Source organism: Hyla sarda, chromosome 10 (genome assembly GCF_029499605.1).
Source record: "Hyla sarda isolate aHylSar1 chromosome 10, aHylSar1.hap1, whole genome shotgun sequence".
Classification (NCBI taxonomy): domain Eukaryota; kingdom Metazoa; phylum Chordata; class Amphibia; order Anura; family Hylidae; genus Hyla; species Hyla sarda.
This window is the reverse complement of record NC_079198.1, coordinates 41,800,868-41,822,752: the sequence shown is the minus strand read 5'-3', so window position 1 is coordinate 41,822,752 and position 21,885 is coordinate 41,800,868. Positions and strand designations below refer to the sequence as shown.

The 21,885-nt window shown below is 44.6% G+C and overlaps 1 protein-coding gene across 4 annotated transcripts in view; it reads right to left on the bottom strand.

Annotated features, from left to right (window-relative positions):
- The window catches only part of IFT46 (intraflagellar transport 46), a 60,668-nt gene that overhangs the window by 12,721 nt on the left and 26,062 nt on the right, over positions 1–21,885 (bottom strand). For all 4 annotated transcript variants that reach the window (XM_056542119.1, XM_056542117.1, XM_056542118.1 and 1 more), the window contains 4 exons: positions 18,976–19,047; positions 3,426–3,519; positions 948–1,076; positions 623–747 (listed from right to left, as the gene is read on the bottom strand). In XM_056542119.1, the coding sequence (XP_056398094.1) occupies positions 623–747; positions 948–1,076; positions 3,426–3,519; positions 18,976–19,047 (420 nt within the window). The remainder of the gene's footprint in view (positions 1–622; positions 748–947; positions 1,077–3,425; positions 3,520–18,975; positions 19,048–21,885) is intronic.

Sequence of the window (21,885 nt, the reverse complement as noted above, 5' to 3'; positions counted from 1 at the left end):
ACTCGGAATCAGAGTCTAAGTATCCTCTAGGTTTTAACCTTAAATCCCACTCCCGGATGTTGAAGCCTGACTTCAGCTGCTAGATGATTGCAGTTTGCTGCCCAAAGAGTGGTAGAGGTATAGGCAATGTATGGCCAAGCAGGCCAGACAGCCCCTATGCCAGACTCTAGGGCACAGGCACAGGTGCACAGGTCTGCAGTCTGGTGGTAAATCACAAGACATACAGCAAAGTCCAGAATGGGTTAAACAGTCAGTAGCAGAAAGCAGCTCTAGTAGATTGTGCTGGTCAGCAGCAGGGGATTCAGCTCAGTGAGGGAAAGCAACCAGAAGATGTAGATGAGCTGAAGATGTTCTGGTAGCAGCTGGAGGAATAGCTGGATAAATACAGGCACAGATTCAGTGCCAACAGTTTGGGTAATGCACAGGAAAGTCAAAGTCCGAAGCCCGAAGCATACACAGCAGGGGTGTGGAGCACAGATAGAGCCCTGCGGTTGCGAGTGCCTGGACACGCTGCACGCCGATGGGTGGCAATCTCCGGTGTTACATAATGAAAAGATGCTATTCAAATTCTGCTGTTGATTTGCCTGGAATATAATTATGTTAACAACATGCAACACATCACCTGCTGTAGTGAACAGAGGCTGGAGGTTTTGAACGATGTAATTCACTGATACTTTCGATCCAGGTATCAATGGCTTTATGATTCTTCTCTGCATTTTCTAAACTCTTGACTTTTATCTGCTGGTGCTTAAGAAAGAACACATGAATAGCGCAGGAGCTGCATAGAAGATTTTTAGAAATTTATTTACAAACCGTGTCTATACCAGTACCCTATATGCTGTCCACATGTATGACAAGTAGTCAGAAACCGAATACCATTAAGGCCTAAACACCTTATAGACTTATGCTCATTGGCAAATCAACTTCGTTACAAGATATTAACTTACTGCAACACTGTGTTGCTTGGAGTTCTCTGACAGCCAGAGTGCCATTACTGTGGGATCTGACTGTTTTGTGGATGGTTCATCAAGAGTTAGAAGACCAAGCCTATCTGGTTTATTATCAGGTCGTGGAACCTACATAAAAAGAAAAAAGATGTATAACAGTTAGATAAAGATTCCTATTTAGATACTGTTAAGGATAATTCAAAGAAGGCCAAACAATGATAAATCTACTGAATCTACATGTGAATTAAAAGGTTAATCCAACAACAACAAAAAACTGAAAAAATAGTGGAGCCACAGACAGAGGGCAAACACATAGGGTAATAAAGTAAACACAGGATGAACATGACAGTAGGTATGCAGACAAGGCTCGCCTGCTTGGGTTGTAGAACATGTCACAACACCAATAATAGTCAATAGTATAATAGTATAATAGTCAATAGTATAATAATAATCAATCCCACTCCAGGGAGAACCAGGTCTTCATCTATGCAGCAGAGGGCACCTCAGCGCAACTGACTAAAGACCAATGATGTCAACGGACTCAAATTGGAAAGCCCAAAAATCTATCCCATATATGTACAAGTTACGTCTCCTTCAGATAAAAAGGATGGTTACAGCAAGGTAACCATCCTTTTTATCTGAAGGAGACGTAGTTCTTTGGAAACTCCTTCATATATTGGACACAATAGATTTTTGTGCTTGTTATTTTGAGTCCGTTGACATCATTTTTCTTAAGTCAGTTGTGCTGTTTAGGCCTCTATTTTTCTTTTGGTGCTGTATCCAGAAAAAAAACAAATTTCACAGAGTAGGAGATAATTAGCTGATTGTGGGGGGTCCTGATCTCCTGAACGGGATCCCTGGCTCTCAGTGAGGAGTGCCTGCAGTAGATGGAACTCACTCCATTCATTTTAATGGGAGTGCCGGAGATGCCCAAGTGCTGTACTTGGGTCTCTTCGTTGCTCCCATAGAAATAAACTGAGTGCTAGCCGTCTACTGCACAAGCTCCTCACTGAGAGCCAGGGTTCCGATCCTGTGGATAAGGCATAAGTTAGTTTTCGTTGGACAACCCATTTAGATGTGGAAAATTTAAATAGGTTGTCCAGTGAAAATTTTTATTTAACTATAATGTGTCCAGACTACCTAATAGAAAAATAAAGCTTTAACTCCCTCTCACTCCCTTGTAGCCTCAAGTGTGTTCAAAACCTCAATTGTGGGTCAGTTATAGTCAGATCACTAACTCCTCTTACTTCCTTGAGAAACCAAAATGGAGCCTATACAATGCATGACACATGAGGGTAAAAAAGTAGGCAAAAGGCATACACAAGAACCTATATATTAATAACAGCCTATGCTGCACAATATAAGCAAAATAAAATCCTAGAATGTTATATAATAACTTCACAGTTTAATAAGGTATAAAAACATAAAATGTTTTACGGTAGTTTAAACTTGATGGACTCTTGTCTTTTTTTTAAGCTTACAAACTATAATTAACTACCGTATTTATCGGTGTATAACACGCATTTTTTAGGCTAAAATTTTTAGCCTAAAGTCTATGTGCGTGTTATACGCCGATACCGCCCCAGGAAAGGCAGGGGGAGAGAGGCCGTCGCAGCCCGCTTCTCTCCCCCTGCCTTCCCTGGGGTCTAGAGCCCTACTGTCGGCCCTTCTCACCCCCTGGCTATCGGCGCCGCTGCCCGTTCTGTCCCCCTGACTATCGGTACCGGCGCCGATAGCCAGGGGGAGAGAAGGGGCAGCGGCACCCATTGCCGGCGCCGCTGCCCCGTTGCCTCCCCCCATCCCCGGTGGCATAATTACCTGAGTCGGGTCCGCGCTGCTGCAGGCCTCCGGCGTGCGTCCCCGGCGTCGTTGCTATGCGCTGAACGGCGCGGCGCATGACGTCAGTGCGCCGCTCCGTGCATAGCAACGATGCAGGGGACGCACGCTGGAGGCCTGCAGCAGCGCGGACCCGACTCAGGTAATTATGCCACCGGGGATGGGGGGAGGCAACGGGGCAGCGGCGCCGGCAATGGGTGTCCCTGCCCCTTCTCTCCCCCTGGCTGTCGGCGCCGCTTCTCTCCCCCTGGCTATCGGCGCCGGCACCAATAGTCAGGGGGACAGAACGGGCAGCGGCGCCGTTAGCCAGGGGGTGAGAAGGGCCGACAGCAGCGCTCTAGACCCCAGGAAAGGCAGGGGGAGAGAAGCGGGCAGCGACGGCCTCTCTCCCCCTGCCTTTCCTGGGGGTATATCGGGGTATACACGCGCACACACGCACCCTCATTTTACTATGGATATTTGGGTAAAAAACTTTTTTTACCCAAATATCCTTGGTAAAATGAGGGTGCGTGTTATAGGCCGGTGCGTGGTATACCCCGATAAATACGGTATGTTACCATGTATAAATGTACCTTATGTGCATTTCACTAGTATTAAATACACATTTTTCTAATATAATGGTATTTTATTGCAAACATTTACCTTTAGAAAGGCATCAATATCTCCCACAGCAGGAATAAAGTCTGGGATAAATGGTTTCAACTTGTGGTCCAAATCTATGGCATGTGGTGTATATCTGAAACAATTCAAGACTTTCAGCCTTACTCAAGCTGTAATGTAGAGACACATGCAAAGTAGCAATTTATAAAGACTGTAACATCTGCATATGAAACATTACAAAGGGTATAGCTAATTTGTGGTTTGCTCTAATCCTAGTAGCTATTGTACTATATTTTAGGAGGTTTCAACATGCTTTCTTTTTGGGTTGGTTTCAGTCACATGTCAGTGATGTGCATTGGGATATTCCTTACTATTTGCAATTGTATAATTTTTCAATAAAAACAGTGAAACAAAAAATAGTGTATAACTAATTTCAAAGTGCATTAAGCAGTGTCCATCAGATGAATATGTCCAACATATACCTATGAAGTATGCCCCATAGTGGCATCTGTAATACATGTCCCATGTTAAAAAAATACAGTTTTTTTTTTACTGGAATTAGTTATCGGCTATCGGCCCTAACCTCCACCGATTATCGGTATCGGCCCTAACAAAACGATATCGGTCGATCCCTACAGTGCACCAAACAGATGGGCTTTTTATACACACAGTAATGGAAAACAAAAATGGTGGCAGGGTCAAGGGTCAAAGTAACAAGCACAAAAATATGGGTATAAAATGACAAATAAAGCCAATAACCAACAATTTTATATGATAGACTTGCTGTACATAGATGGAAACATTTACAATTAGCTATGAGAGTCTCTTTAATATGTTGCAGAAGGTAAAAACTTTTTCTTTTTCGTCCGGTGTGTAGATAAAAAGGAGGCTTGATGCGCATCTTCTCTGTGCCCGCTGTGCGCTCCACGGCATATCACCGAAAGCAATGTGCCGTTCCTCTGATTGTAAACAGAGAAGAGGAGCAGCGTATAGATTACTAGGGACGCGTCGCTAAGAAGCGTGTCCCTGCAACAGGTAATTTATGAAAAGTTTATATGTAAAATGCCAAATTTCGGACTGTTTAGTGAATAAAAGTGGTGGGCAATATTAGTAATAATAATGTGCAAAAATCATGAATATATATTATATATATATATATATCTACATCTATATATATATATATATATATATAAAACTCAACGTGTGTGTGTGTATGTATGTGTGTGTGTATGTATGTATGTTCCAGCATCACGTCCAAACGGCTAAAGATATTAACATGAAACTTGGCACACATGTTACTTATATGTCTACAACAAACATAGGATAGGTGACTTAACCCTTATTTTGATAATACTGGGTCACATGTTACTTATATGTCCACTTAAAATATAGGATAGTTAATTTAACCCTTAACTACCCCCATTTGTGAGGGTCAGGGTTTTTGTTTAAAGTCCCATCCAAATCAATGGGAAATGTATGTTCCCACATAACTTCCGTACGGCTGGAGGTATTTCAATACCTGGTACACATTACGGGTCGGGATAGGAGAACAGGATAGGAGGACGGGATAGGAGGTCGGGATAGGAGGTCGGGATAGGAGGTCGGGATAGGAGGTCAAGATAGGAGGATGGGATATGAAGACGGGATAGGAGGTCAGAATAGGAGGACGGGATATGAGGGCGGGATATGAGGGCGGGATAGATGACGAGATAGGAGGATGGGATAGGAGGACGGGATAGGAGGTCGAGATAGGAGGATGGGATAGGAGGACAGGATAGGAGGTCAGGAGAGGAGGTTGGGATAGATGGACGGGATAGGAGGAAGGGATAGGAGGTCGAGATAGGAGGTCGGGATAGGAGGTCGGGATAGGAAGTCAAGATAGGAGGTCAAGATAGGAGGTCAAGATAGGAGGTCAAGATAGGAGGTCAAGATAGGAGGACAGGATAGGAGGTCGGGATAGGAGGACGGGATATGAGAACAATATATGAGGACGGGATATGAAGTCAAAAGCTTCCTCCTTTGTTTATTTTCCTCCCCAACAAGGATTAGGAAGGAAAAAAACGGGCAACGCCGGGTATTCAGCTAGTATATATATATATAAATAAAAGAAGGTATGACATCATCATATGTAAAAGTGGGGATGAGAGGCTTAATTTACCTGTATAAATAAAGATTAAATAGATACATAAATAAATAAATGAAAAACTCTGTATAAAATATAAGGGGATATGGCAGTCAAAATATAATAAATAAAATTATGATGGCAAATATTATAATATATGATATATGCCATAATAATGTATAAAATGTAAATACAGTAAATTGCAAGATACAGTACATAATATAAATGGGACTGATACAAAAGGTGGCAATGATAAATAATAGGAGATATGAATAGTCAAAGGTTGCTCTCAATAAATTCATTTATACCCAATGATTGTAAATTATGAAGTTTTTATATCCAAAAGTTCTCGCGTTGTCTAAGAATGTTAAACCGCTGAGTAATATCTTTATCAATCTGATGGTTGTTATTTTTAAGTCTGAAAATAGGCCCTCGTGATGTGTGGATGCATGGCATGACACACTATGTAGCTGGTATTTGAGCTTTACTACAGTAAAGCTTCCTACAGTGTTTGTTGATACGGTTTCTCAAACACTCTGTTGTCCGGCCTCTATATTGGAGGCCGCACAGGCACTGTAGAAGGTAAATTACATACTGAGAGTCGCAAGACATATATGATTTAATAAAAAAAATTTCTTTGGTGACTTCTGAATTAAATTCTTGTGCCCTATGTGTCATGTTAGAACAATATTTACAGCGCTTATGGTTGCATCTGAAACAGCCATTTTTCTGGAGAAAATTTGAAAGGAGTTTATGTGTCTTGATTTTAAGGTTGCTTGGAGCAAATATGTTCTTAAGATAGCACGCTCGTCAGAATGTTACCTGTGGCTTGGAAGGGAGGTAAGTTTGTAGTAAAGGGTAATTCAAAAGAATGTTCCAATGTTTGGCTAAAATAGATTTAATGTCCTTGCTATTATTGGAGTAGGTGGTGATAAAATTACAACAACGTGTGTTTTGTGACATATCAACTATAGAGGTTTTATCAGTTTTAGACACACATTCGGATTGTGTAAGTTTACTGTCACGCCTTTTTGCCAAAATAACTACTTTCTTTGGATATTTTTTAGCATGGAACCTGCTGGTAAGTAGTTTCCTCTGTTGGGCATAGTCTTTTTCTAAAGTGCAGTTTCAGCAAATTCTTTTGATTTGACCATATGGTACATTCAAGAGCCATTTTTTGTAATGACAGCTTAAAATCTAAATAACTGTTGCTGTCCACTTTTTAAAGAAACGTTTTAGTATTAAGTTGGTTATCTTCAGTGTAAAAAAAAAAAAAACATCTAAAAAATTCAGCCTTGTTAGCATATACATTGTGTGTGAAAGTGAGGCCCCATTTGATGGTGTTAAGAAAATTAAAAAATTCTGTAAGATCTGAGGGTGAACCGCCCAATATAATAAAAATATCGACAATATAACGGTTGTAATATATACAGTGTCTGAATAGTGGGTGGGTATATAGTATAGTCTCTTCAAAGTGTCCAACGAACAAATTCGCGAAACTAGGCGTGAAATGTGAACCCATCCCGGTTCCCTTCTGCTGAAAATAAAAGGAGATTTTTTAACACTTACCGTAAAATCTCTTTCTCGAAGGATCCATTGGGGGACACAGACCGTGGGTGTATGCTGCTGTCTCTAGGAGATGTGACACTATGGCAACAAAAACAGTTGGATCCTCCCAGCAGGATATACCCGCCTTCAGGCTCTGAGCTAATCAGTTTAAGTTCCAGAGCAATAGGAGGAGACTAACAGGTCAAGAAAAACCCAAAACTGTCCAAGAACCAGAAGAAAAAACATAACTGAACACACCCTCGGACAGAGAACCAAGGAAAATCCCAAAAGGGTGGGAGCTGTGTCCCCCAATGGATCCTTCGAGAAAGAGATTTTACAGTAAGTGTTAAAAAATCTCCTTTTCTCTATCGGCTCCATTGGGGGACACAGACCGTGGGACGTACCAAAGCCGTCCCTTGGGTGGGCAGATAAGCAGTCAGGCAGACGGCCGTTCAACTGCCGCCTGCAACACTTTACGGCCCAGACTAGCATCAGCCGATGCGAAGGTATGAACTCGGTAGAACCTCGAGAAAGTGTGCAAAGACGACCAGGTAGCTGCCTTGCAAATCTGCGAGGCCGAGGCTCTATTCATGAGAGCCCAGGATGCCCCAAAAGAATGGGTAGAATGAGCCACAACCCTAAAAGAAGGAATGTTCCCCTTACAGCGATAGGCCTCCGAAATGGCAGACCGAATCCACCGAGAAATGGTGGCCTTGGAAGCAGGTTGTCCCTTGCGACGACCTTCCGTAAGGACGAAAAAGGAATCACACTGACAAAACGAAGAAGTGATGGAGAGATAAGACCGAACAGCCCGAACTACATCCAGCTTGTGTAGTAAGCGCTCCTTAGGATGAGAAGGAGCAGGACAAAAAGACGGGAGGACAATGTCCTCATTGAGATGAAAGGCCGAAACCACCTTAGGCAAAAAGGAGGGATCTGGCAGGAAAACAACCTTGTCTTGGTGGATCACCAGAAACGGAGAACGGCAGGAGAGAGCTGCCAATTCAGACATCCTCTGGATGGAGGTGATAGCAACAAGAAACACCACTTTCCAAGAAAGGAGGCAGAGAGACAACTCTCTAAGGGGCTCAAAGGGTGCACCCTGGAGGGCACTCAGAACCAAATTCAAGTCCCAAGGGGGAGAGGGTGACCGATAAGGAGGAACAGCATGCGTCACTCCTTGAAGGAAAGTCCGGACATGAGAATTAGAAGCCAGGGGCCACTAGAAAAGAACAGTAAGGGCCGAAACCTGACCTTTAAGGGAAATGAGAGACAACCCTAGTTCCAACCCCGACTGCAAAAAGGAGAGAAGACGGGGAACCGAGAAGGTTACCGGGGAGAAGTCTTGAGCTTCACACCAACGAAAATAAGACCACCAAGTACGGTGGTAAATTCTTGCAGAGGAGGGCTTACGAGCCTTGAGCATGGTGTGAATGACTTGGGAAGAGAACCCGCGGGCCCTCAAAACCGCAGCGACTGTAAATTGGGGTGGCAAAGAGGACTCTGAGAGAGCAGATCTGGACGGAGCGGAAGGCGCAGTGGAGTGGCATCCAGGACCCTGACTACTTCGGCGTACCACGACCTTCGGGGCCAATCTGGAGCTACCAGAATGGCGGGGACGTCCTCTGCCTTGAGCTTCCTCAGCACCCTGGGAAGGAGCAGAAGAGGAGGGAACAGATAGGGCAGGGCAAACCCCTCCCAAGGAATCACTAGGGCGTCCAAGGCCAGAGCCTGAGGGTCCCAGGACTTGGACACAAAAGGAAGGATCTTCCGATTGTGCCGGGACGCGAAGAGGTCCACGTCCGGAATGCCCCAGATGTCGCAGAGTTGTGCGAAGACCTCTGGATGTAGAGACCACACGCCGGGGTCGGGTGAGGACCGACTGAGGAAGTCCGCTTCCCAGTTGAGCACCCCCGGAATGTGAATCACCCAAATAGCTGAAACCTTGCTCTCCGCCCAGGTGAGAATCTTGGTCACCTCGGCCATGGCTGCCGAGCTGCGAGTGCCACCCTGTCGATTTATGTACGCCACGGCCTTGGCGTTGTCCGACTGAACGCGGACAGGACGGGACTGAAGACGGGACTCCCAATGAAGAAGACAAAGAAGAATCGCCCGTAATTCTAATATGTTTATCGGAAGAAGGGTCTCCTGGGGAGACCAGAGTCCCTGAACCGTCCAATCCCTGAACACGCTGCCCCAGCCGACAGGCTGGCATCCGTTGTAACAACCTGCCAGTGAAGGGGAGAAAACGACCACCCTTGGAGAAGAAGGGGGGAGCGGAGCCACCAGACCAGAGACCGACTGACCCTGCGAGGGAGAACAATCTGACGATCGAGGGACAGAGGAGACCTGTTCCATCGGGAAAGAATCGCTAGTTGAAGGGGGCGGTAATGAAACTGGGCAAAGGGTATGGCCTCCATAGTTGCCACCATCCGACCCAGGACTTCCATACAAGTGGGGATGGAGACTGATACCCTGGACCAAAGGGAGCGGACCCCCGACCGGAGCGCCAGACGTTTGTCTGGCGGAAGACAAATCCAGGCTGATGCAGTGTCGAATTGAAGTCCAAGGAAGGTTAGAGACTGGGTAGGGCGGAGGACTGACTTGTCCCGGTTGACCATCCACCCGAAGCGAGTCAGAGTGTGGAGAGTGATGTCCAGATTCTCCAGAGTCTGGGCTCTGGTTGGAGCCTTGATGAGAAGGTCGTCCAGATAGGGTATCACCAAGATTCCCCTAGACCGTAACAGGCCCATCACTGGCACAAGAATCTTTGCAAAGACCCGAGGAGCCGTGGCTAGAGCAAAGGAGAGAGCTACAAATTTAAAGTGCCCCTATGGAACCGCAAAGCGTAGGTACCGATGATGGCCTGGGAATATTGGCACATGGAGGTAGGCATCCTTGATGTCCACTGATGAAAGGAACTCCCCTTGTTCCAGGGACGCCACCACGAACGGAAAGATTCCATTCGGAAGTGGCGGATGAGAAGGTGATGGTTGAGACGCTTGAGGTCCAAAATTGCACGCACAGAACAGTCTTTCTTGGGAACCACAAAAAGGTTTGAATAGAAACCCCCGAAACCGTTCCCCTGGAGGAACGGGAACAATAACCCCCTGAAGAAGCAGAGACTGGACAGCCGCTCGAAATTGCTTCGCCAGGAGGAGGAGACCGGGAGCGAAAAAAGCGATCCCTCGGAAGGGAGGCGAATTCGATCCGGTAACAGTTGGACACCACATCCCTGACCCAAGAGTCCTGAATATGAGAGGTCCAAATGTCTCGAAAAAAACAAGAGACGACCTCCCACCCGAGAAGAAACCACGAGGGAAACGCTCACCTCTATCTGAAGACTCAACCGAAGAGTCAGACGAGGCACCCCTAGGAAACTTGTGAGAACGTGAAGTATGTGGAGACGAGGAACGGGCCCTTCCAGAGGTCCTGCGCAGGGAAGACCCCTTCAAGGCGGACACCACTTCCCGGGAGGCCTCAGCCACCGAACGGGAGACTTTGGTCAAGTCAGCCATATACTGGGACAGGGAAGAAACCCAGGCTGGAGGAGCGGCTGAACCCACCGGGACCGAAGGGACATCAGGGGGTACCAGGGGATCTGGGGGAGCAGGCAGGGCAAGTGGGCTCAGCAGAGCCAGACATCTTGGTATTACAATGCTTACAGAGATAGTAAGTCACGGAAGTTCCAGGTTTCTGTTTAGAGGAACGAACAGCTCTGGATACGGACATAATGTAGAAAGAAAAAAGGAAATAGGAACTTTCTCACCCTAGTCTGTGTCCCCTGTCAGCTGCTGTGAAGAGAACTTGCTCTGAGCAGCTAGAAAGAGAATGAACAGGCCAGCCAATAGGAAGAGACGGGCGTGCCTGAAGCAAGGCACTCACTAACTGACCCCTTCTAACTGAAAAGCGCGCTCACGGTGCCGATTGGAGGCTGCTTCGCGCCTCTGAGAGCTCCTAGCCCTGTGAGCGGAGCTATAGACGCCTTAAAGATCTGTCATGGAGCCCGCTCCTTGTCCCGAGCGCACCTGATGGCCGTTTATGCGCCCGGGGGAAGAGAGCGGGGGCGGACAAAGCGCCGACAGAGACTGCCGGTGAAAGAGAAAGTAAGCCGGCGCTGAAGCGCCCGGCTCACGGCAGCGCCGCGGCTATCAGCCGCATATAAGGCGCTGCCGACAAAACGAAAGTAAACCGGCGCTGAGAGCGTCTGACCCGATACAGCGCGCCGCGGCTGACAGCCGCATATAAGGCGCTGACATGGTAGCACAAGCACACACATATAAGTGAAGTGCACCAAGCACACACACACACAAACATAAGTGTAGTGCCCGATAAAAAATGTCCCCACAGGTGCCACTGCTCCCCCAGAATAAAGTACAGCCCTTGCATAGGCTAGCCCATAAAGTGTAGGTGGGACAAAACAGGGGGTCTCCAGAGGTTGCGAGTTCATACCTATGGAGAAAAAAAGGGGGGAAAATACTTACCTCAGTCAGAAGAACTTACTTAAAGGAGTCTTCAGTGAAGTCTTCAGTCAGCTTTAGTTACCTGCATCACGCCTGGCTGCTTTGCGTGAGCGAGGCGAGCAGGTAAATAGAGGGACCCGGACCCATGAGGTACCACCCAAGCGCTGACCGTTGGGGAAACGGGGAACCGCAGTCCCTGAGTCCCCACCTCAAAACAGAAAAGCAAAGGAATAAAAAACTAACACGTCCCTAACTACGAAAACAAAAAAACAGAAGACCTGGTCTGGAGCAAACCAGACCCATCCATCTCCTTCAGACACTAAGCTTAACCCCTTAAGGACGCAGCCCTTTTTCACCTTAAGGACTGAGCCCTTTTTCGCAATTATGACCACCGTCACTTTACGAATTAATAACGCGAAAACGCTTTTACCGAATATTCTGATTCTGAGATTGTTTTTTCGTGACATATTCTACTTTATTTTGGTGGTAAATTTTCGGCGTTAATTGCATCCTTTTTTGGTGAAAAATCCCAAAATTTCATGAAAATTTTGCATTTTTCTAACTTTGAAGCTCTCTAATTGTAAGGAAAATGGATATTCCAAATACATTTTATTTTTCTTCACAAACACAATATGTCCACTTTATGTTGGCATCATAAAATGGACATATTTTTGCTTTTTGAAAAAATTAGAGGGCTTCAAAGTAGAGCAGCAATTTTCAAAAATGTCATGAAAATTGCTAAATCTGAAGGGACAGATGTTACAGAACTACAACTCCCAGCATGCCTGGGCAGTCAAGGCATGCTGCGAGTTGTAGTTTGGCAAAATCTGGAGGGCTACTGTTTGGGCACCACTGTAACAGTGGTCTCCAAACTGTGACCCTCCAGATGTTGCAAAACTACAACTCCCAGCATGCTGGGAGTTGCAGTTTGGCCCCCCTAGTGGTTGCCACAGTAAAGATCGATTTACTTTCACTTTCAATTCACTGTCGATTCCCTACCTGATCAGGATCCTGCAGGCTCCAGCGAAGATCCCAGGTCCCCAGGCATCTTCTCCTGCAGGTACGGCCTCCATCTTCTTCCCAGAGCAGCCCCTCAACATCCAGGGGTGGGCAGAATGGGGGGTTGCCATGGCAACCCCCTGTCCTGCGCTGACATTGGTCAGAACTCCGTTCTGAGTAATGGCAGGGGATAGGAGTAGATCACAGCTTTGCGACCTCACTCCTATCCTTTAGGCTGATCGGGGCTGTTGCTGACAACTCCGATCAGCCCTATTTTCCGGGTGATCGGGTCACCAGAGACCCGATCAGCCCGAAATTGGAGAAAATCGCATGTCTGAATTGACATGCGATTTTCTCCGATCGCCGACATGGGGGGGTCTCAGGACCCCCCTGGGCGATGTGCCAGGGTGCCTGCTGAATGATTTCAGCAGGCATCCGGCTCCGGTCCTCAACCGGCTAGCGGTGGGGACCGGATTTCCCAAGGGCATATGGATACGCCCTTGGTCCTTAAGGACTCGGAATGCAGGGCGTATCCATACGCCCTGTGTCCTGAAGAGGTTAAACTGATTAGCTCAGAGCCTGAAGGCGGGTATATCCTGCTGGGAGGAGCCAACTGTTTTTGTTGCCATAGTGTCACATCTCCTAGAGAGAGCAGCATACACCCACGGTCTGTGTCCCCCAATGGAGCCGATAGAGAAATATGGTTTAAAAAATATATATATTTTGAGTTAAAATAAATTCTATTCCTTTTAAAACAAAATCTCTTTGTACCATAGGAATAGTATGGTCATTATTTAGATAAAATGAAATGGCATTCAGGCCTAGTTGGTAATCTATAATTGTGTACAGTGATCATATATCCATTGTGACAAAGAGAAAATGTTGTTCCCATTTTTGTTGTAGGATAGAAGAAATAAATCTGTCGTATCTTTCAGATAAGAATCTAAGGTAATGATATACCTTTGTAGAATAATGTCTATATAATGTGATAGGTTTGCAGTGATGGAATTAATAAAAAATAGGGAGGGCAGGTTCTGGAATCAGGATATATTCCATCTCTTGTTTTGTTAAAATGCCCTTATCATAAAAGGTGGTGACCAGATATTTCAATTCATTTGTGAATTTGCCAGTGGGGTTAAAAGATAACTGTTTATAAAAAGGTGGTGTCTGAAAGTTGTGAATATTGAAAGCAACCTGTGAATATTCATATCTCCTACTATTTATTTACCATTGCCACCTTCTGTATCAGTCCCATTTATATTATGTACTTTATCTTGCAATTGATTTACTATATTTACATTTTATACACATTCTTTTAGCATATATTATAATATTTACTATCACAATTTTATATATTATATATTGACTGCTATATCCCCTTTTATTTTATAGTTTTTCATTTATGTATCTATATAATATTTATTTATACATTAAGCCTCTCATTCCCATTTTTACATATGGTGACGTCATACTTTCTTTTACCTTTATATATATTAATCATTATTTTTGCACATTATTATTACTACCGTATATACTCGTGTATAAGCCGACCCGAGTATAAGCCGAGACACCTAATTTCAACCCAAAATCCCAGGAAAAGTTATTGACTCGAGTATAAGCCTAGGGTGGGAAATACATCATCCCCCCCTGTCATCATCCAGACCCGTCATTAACATCCTCATCATCATCACCGCCTGTCATCTTCCAGACTCTCATCATCATCACCTGTCATCATCCCCTTGTCATCATCCCACACATCCCCCCTTCATCATCCCCTTGTCATCATCCCCACCCCCCTTCATCATCCCCTTGTCATCATCCCCACCCCCCTTCATCATCCCCTTGTAATCATCCCACACCCCCCCTTAATCATCCCCTTGTCATCATCCCCACCCCCCTTCATCATCCCACACCCCCCCTTCATCATCCTCTTGTCATCATCCCACACCCCCCCTTCATCATCCTCTTGTCATCATCCGCCCGCAGTGGTCTTCAACCTGCGGACCTCCAGAGGTTTCAAAACTACAACTCCCAGCAAGCCCGGGCAGCCATCAGCTGTCCGGGCTTGCTGGGAGTTGTAGTTTTGAAACCTCCGGAAGTCCGCAGGTTGAAGACCACTGCGGCCTTCGACATCATCCAGCCCGCTCTCACCCCCCTTTAGTTCTGTACAGTACTCACCTCCGCTCGGCGCTGGTCCGGTGCTGCAGGACTGTCCGGAGAGGAGGTGGTCCGGTGGGATAGTGGTTCCGGGCTGCTATCTTCACCGTGCCTCTTCTCCGCGCTTCGGGCCCAGAATAGAGGCGTTGCCTTGACAATGACGCAGAAGTACGTTGGCAATGAACGTACCTCTGCGTCGTTGTCAAGGCAACGTGACTATTCTGGGGCTGGGCCCGAAGCGCTTAGAAGAGGCCTCCCCGGTGAAGATAGCAGCCCGGAACCACTATCCCACTGGACCACCTCCTCTCCGGACAGTCCTGCAGCACCGGACCAGCGCCGAGCGGAGGTGAGTACTGTACAGAACTAAAGGGGGGTGAGAGGGGGCTGGATGATGTCGAAGGCCGCAGTGGTCTTAAACCTGCGGACCTCCGGAGGTTTCAAAACTACAACTCCCAGCAAGCCCGGACAGCCGATGGCTGCCCGGGCTTGCAGGGAGTTGTAGTCTTGAAACCTCTGGAGGTCCGCAGGTTGAAGACCACTGCGGGTGGAGAGTTCACTCGAGTATAAGCCGAGGGGGGTGTTTTCAGCACGAAAAATCGTGCTGAAAAACTCAGCTTATACTCGAGTATATACGGTAATATTGCCCACCACTTTTATTCACTAAAACAGTCAGAAATTTGGCATTTAACATATATACTTTTCATAAATTACCTTTCTGTTTATGAAATGATCATTAATCATGTTTAGTCTAACTGTATGAGGGACATTTATCAATGTTTGCTTATGTATTCTTTTTTTCAGTAATTTTTTCCTTACTTTTTTTTTTGCTTATGTGTGACTTATTTATCAACTGCTTTCAGCCTGTTGATAATTTTCTTTCACGTAAGCAATTTTTCCTTTTTTACTTTGGTAGTAGCTTTTTCTGCTCCATGTCTGAGCTGGAGTAAATTTAGTAAATTTTTAAGCCTGTTGCCACTTTTTTTTGCGCAGTTGCGACTGTCGCAGTTAATAAATACCTGACTACCCGTAGTCCATTTTAAAATTATTACTACGTAGTTATTTTTTGGAAAACTTGCTTTTCTCGCTTTCCAGTCAAAATGATGCACGAAAAATCGCGTAGTGGCAGTTGCGACAATTTTGCGACAATTATAGTAAAGAAAACCTGACTAAACCCGTTGATAAATGTCCATATATATGTCTATTGATTATATGTCTGTCTATTAATTAAAGGGGTATTCCAGGCCAAAACTTTTTTTTATATTTCAACTGGCTCCGGGAAGTGAAATCGATTTGTAAATTACTTCTTTAAAAAAATCTTAATTCTTCCAATAGTTATTAGCTTCTGAAGTTGAGTTGTTGTTTTCTGTCTAACTGCTCTCTGATAACTCACATCCCGGGAGCTGTGCAGTTCCTATGGGGATATTCTCCCATCATGCACAGCTCCCGGGACGTGACATCATCATTGAGCAGTTAGACAGAAAACTTAAGAAGCTAATAACTATTGGAAGGATTAAGATTTTTTAATAGAAGTAATTTACAAATCTGTTTAACTTTCCGGAGCCACTTGATATATATTAAAAAAGGTTTTGCCTGGAATACCCCTTTAACCCACATGTTGAAGTCCTTTCCCTATACGCAAACCACTACCCTATTCTTCCGCTTTTAGCATCATTCCACTATACAAACGAGCTGCCCGCCCGTTTATAGTGTACTGAATGCAGAGACACGCTTCTTAGCGACGCATCCCTAGCAACCAGTACGCCGCTCCTCCGCTCTGTTTACAATCAGAGATGCGGCACGTTGCTTTTGTTGATATGCCGTGGAGCGCACGGTGGGAACAGAGAAGATGTGCATCAAGCCTCCTTTTATCTACACACCGGATGGAAAAGGAAAAGTTGTTATCTTCTGCAACATATTAAAGAGACTCTGTTTCCATCTATGTACAGCAAGTCAATCATATACAATTATTGGTTATTGGCTTTATTTGTCATTTTATACCCATATTTTTGTGCTTGTTACTTTGACCCTGCCACTATTTTGATTTTCCATTAGTGTGTGTATAAAAAGGCCATCTGTTTGGTGCACTGTATTAATCTGCCAATCTGAAGAAGGGGTTTGTATACCACGAAACACGTTACTGCCGTTTTCTCTCAATAAACCTGCACTCCATTCACTTCCATGATCAGGTTGTGAGCTTCTTCTGGACACCTGAGCGCCTGCACAAAGGTCACTTTCTTCTGGCTGTGTCTCATTGATATGACCCTTGTAAAAACTTGTGTAGAAGTAGAATGAGAGACCAGAGGACGCCACCTTGTGTATTACCCAGAGGAGAGGAGACCCCTATAGGAGGGGTGCAGTCTCTTCTATAAATTTGCTGCTCACCTTGAGCGCATAGATTATGCCCATATTACCCCAATCAGGGGTACAGAAGAGAGTGATATCATGTGCAGGCCCAGGAGGTCCCAGGAAACTTCAAGAGGATGTCCTGTAGAGGGACTTGGCAATGGAAGTAAAATGACCTTTAAACAGGCACTCAGGAGTATCGAAAAATATCACCGCCAATGCAGGATATGGAATCACGTAGTTGTCTTTATTGGTTAAAAGATACAGGCAATAACACGTTTTTGGGTATCACACCCCTTCTTAAGATTGAGAATGTGCAACATTCAGCACAATCTGAAGAAGGGGTGTGATAACCAAAAACGTGTTATTGCCTGTATCTTTTATCCAATAAAAACGACTACTTGATTCCATATCCTACATTGGCGGTGATATTTTCCGGTATTCCTGAGCCCCTTTTTAAAAGGGGTACTCGGGCCTTAATACATCTTATTCCCTATCCAAAGGATAGGGGATAAGATGCCTGATCATGGGGGTCCCACTGCTGGGGACCCCCGCAATCTATCATTCAGCATCCACCTTTGCGAACTCTCCGCAGCGCTGGAGGCTCCAAGTGTGCAGCGTGACGACCATGGGGCCGGAGTATCTTGAAGTCATGACTCTGCCCCCTTGTGACATCACTCCCTGCCCCCTCAATGCAAGTCTATGGGAGGGGGTGTGACGCCATCATGCCCCCTCCCATAGACTTGCATTGAGGGGGCGGGACGTGATGTCACACAGGGGTGGAGTCATGTTGTCACGATACTCAGGCTCTGTGGTCGTCACGCTGCAAACTCTGAGCCTCCAGCGCTGATGAGAGCTCGCAAAGGTGGGTGCTGAATGACAGATTGCAGGGGTCCCCAGCGGTGGGAACCCCCCTCAGACATCTTATAGGAAATAAGAAGTATTAGGGCTGGAGTGATCCTTTAAAGGTAATTTTCCTTCCATTACCAAGTGCCCTTTAAAAACTAGCATAATTTATCAGCTTAATGATGAGTTTTGCCATTAGTCCTTAGAAGTCGTTATTCTGCTGGGGCACTTTTTAATGTTATTAAAAAATTCATTATTACATATGTAATTATTACATAAGTCATTAAAGGGGTACTCCGGTGGAAAACTTTTTTTTTTTTTTTATCAACTGGTGCCAGAAAGTTAAACAGATTTGTAAATTACTTCTATTAAAAAAATCTTAATCCTTCCAGTACTTATTAGCTGCTGAATACTACAGAGGAAATTCTTTTCTTTTTGGAACACAGAGCTCTCTGCTGATATCATGACCACAGTGCTCTCTGCTGACATCTCTGTCCATTTTAGGAACTGTCCAGAGCAGCATATGTTTTCTATGGGGATTTTCTCCTACTCTGGACAGTTCCTAAATTGGACAGAGGTGTCAGCAGAGAGCACTGTGGTCATGATGTCAGCAGAGAGCTCTGTGTCCCAAAAAGAATAGAATTTCCTCTGTAGTATTCAGCAGCTAATAAGTACTGTAAGGATTAAGATTTTTTTTTATAGAAGTAATTTACAAATCTGTTTCACTTTCTGGCACCAGTTGATTAAAAAAAAAAAAAAGTTTTCCACCGGAGTACCCCTTTAAGAAATTCCCAACCACACACCATATTTTTTAATAGTTTTAGGGGGAACTGTATTTTTGTAGGTTTTGGGGAAAATTTTTTGAAAATGTTTGGTCATTATTTACAGTATTAATTACAATCTATTATTTACTTTTCATGTGTTTTTTGAAAATCTAAGAGCACTGCGCAAAAATGCTAACTTTTTTACACCAGTTTTCTGGTAAAAGCATTAATAAATTCCCCTTTTGTTACTCTTGTTCAAGCCACTTTAATGTACAATTTCCATTAAGGGATTGTTGAATGTCAGGTAAAACCCTGTTTTCAGGTTTTCCTCATGGAACGATTAGTCTCACCTAGTGATATACTGGAACAACTCTTTAATTTCAGGTGTTACTGGAAGATGCTCAAAATCTGCAGGATCATAACTGTTGGAAAGAAAGACATTAATACATAAAGTGCATTGTTTTATCACTTAATACTCGACTAAACCTTGATGAAAGCCACGGACAGAGGGCAGAGAGGGCAGTGGGGCACTGACAATCTGCACTGGGGCACATAAAAATAAAAAATTTAAATGAAACATGAGAGAAGAATCCTTTGCAGGTTTCACTCCAATGAAAGTGACCGATCTGCAAGACAGTTCATGTTTTTTGCATTTATGCATTGCAAAGAGTAAAATTCAAGTTGAAAAGAATCTGCACTGCATGTTACTTACAGTCTTGGCCAAGAGTTTTTAAAATTCAGCTTTTCATGAAGTTTGAGGTCTTATTTTAGAGGCAAGCTGCATCAAGTCTAGATTGTTAGGCTGCATTCCTAAATGCAGGGGAATGCATGCAGCCAAAACTACAGTGCCATACGATCACCAACAGCCAAACAATGTTGCCAAGATTATTGGAAACATCACATGGCCATTGGTGAATGAACAGGGGTGTAATTTCAGCCCCATGATTGCAGAATTTGCAAGTTTTTCAAAAAAATTTTGGTGAAAGCATTGATAGAAACTCTGATTAGCCAGAACCGGGTTGCCTTCAGACAGAGCACAATTCAGAGCGCTCACTTCTGTGAATCCTTCTTATAGATCACAGGTGAGGGATGATTTAAAAAACGGACTCACCTTTTAAAGTTGTGCAAATGCCGACTACTAGTATTAAGGGTACATTCAGACGAGCAGATCCACAGCGTATTTTACGCTGCGGATCTGCTGCCGAAGGACCTCCACAGGGTGCCTTTAGATATGCCTGCTTGAAGCGGCACTATGGCGCTACAAGCAGACACACTGCTGCGATGTGCGAGTTGCCGCACATGCGTGGTGTACTCGCATTCATCACAGCCGCTCTCTCTGCTCTCTGAGCTAGGCCGAGAGCAGCCGCGATGTGCAATGCACGCGCACGGCGACTTGCACATTGCAGTGTATCTGCTCATAGCGAGCAGGCATATCTAAAAGGCACCATGCAGCGGACCTTCGGCAACAGATCTGCAGCGTAAAATGCGCCATGGATCCACTCATCTGAACGTACCCTTAAGCAGAATGTAGAAATTCAAAACCAGGCTGCTAATCCTACTAAAATGAGCTCAAAGACACAACATTCAGAGAAAATACTCCAAACATTCCTCCTGGGGGATCACCGGTTGCTGTCAGAAAATGGTCATAAATAATAGACTAAAGATTTTATTTGTTATCATATACAACATGTTTCTAAGCCGACCCAGTTTCTTCCTCAGGTTTTTGGCTTTGAAACACGTTGTACATGATAATAAATTGTATTCATGATCCTTTACTTGCAGCGCCTGGGTATTCCCTAGGGGGGAGTCCTTGGAGTATTATTAGAAAGGCTTTGGCCCAGAAGCTGATATCCATCATGCTAGGGTGAATTGCAGAGTCTGTGATCACCGTAAATATTGAGTCATTACATAAACTTGACAGCCAGTAAAAGTTTAAAAAGTTATCAAAGAAACATTTTGACTAAAATATCTAAAAATACTGAAGCAGCAAACTTTAAAAAAAACTAAATTTGTGTCAGTTAAAAGCTTTTGGCCACAACTGTACAGCATCATGGAAAACATGGAAGATTTAAATGAGGATATATTAGATGAGTAAGACAGTTGCAGACATGTTTTCAACAAATCTGTTGCATCTTAAAGGGGTATTCCAGGCCAAAACTTTTTTTTTATTTATCAACTGGCTCCGGAAAGTTAAACAGATTTGTAAATTACTTCTATTAAAAAAATCTTAATCCTTCCAATAGTTATTAGCTTCTGAAGTTGAGTTGTTGTTTTCTGTCTAACTGCTTTCTGATGACTCACGGCCCAGGAGCTGTCCAGCTCCTATGGGGATATTCTCCAATTTACAAATCTGTTTAACTTTCTGGAGCCAGTTGATATATATAAAAAAGTTTTTGCCTGGAATACCCCTTTAATTCATCCTTGGACTGGGTTTCAACATGTCCCTTTTTTTAAGCCAAAGTAATTATTTTTTTTGCTTTGATTTTGCTTATGTGCGACACATTTATCATACTATCAAGGGGGGGGGGGTGATAAATCTGTCATGCATAAGTAATAAACAATAAATCCCTTCAGAATACCATTTTTTTATGTTCCACAAATGCGGCTTTCTGTGAGACTTTTGAAAAGTGCCCTTTAACCCCTTAAGGACTCAGCCCATTTTGGCCTTAAAGGACAAGTCTCACAGTAAACAATTGTTCAGCTTTCAGTGCAGAAGGTAAAGTTATACAGGTTTGTAAATCACTTCCATTACCAATGCTGCTTAGAAACAAGCTTTATCTGCATTCTTCTGTCTGACAGGAAAATCAGCTGTTCCAGGTTTTCATGACTTTCGACCCCCTATTCAGGCTGTTATCAGCAGCATCCAGGGGCCGTGACGTGACAATTACCCAGAAAACCCCTGTGCTGCAGAGAGATCCCTGAGCTCGGGCTTAGCCCCTCCCATCTGATGAATATTCACACTGTCCTCCCTCTGTCCTGCAGTGATTGGCTGAGCAGCACTGCTTATATGCCGGCTGATTCAGATCATAGTTCTCTCCCCTCTCCTTGCTAATGTTTTTACACTGAGAACGGAGGAGAGGGGGGAGGGGAGGGAGCTGTCACACTGAGCACTGGGGAGAGAGGAGTGCAGGGCAGAGGAGGGGGGAGGTGATTGGGCCACTGTAAAGCTATTTCACTGAGAGGAGGAGGGGGAGGGAGTGATTTTACAGTGTAAAACTGCAGCTTCTACTCTAGGGTCCCTCTCTCTGAGCACTGAGATT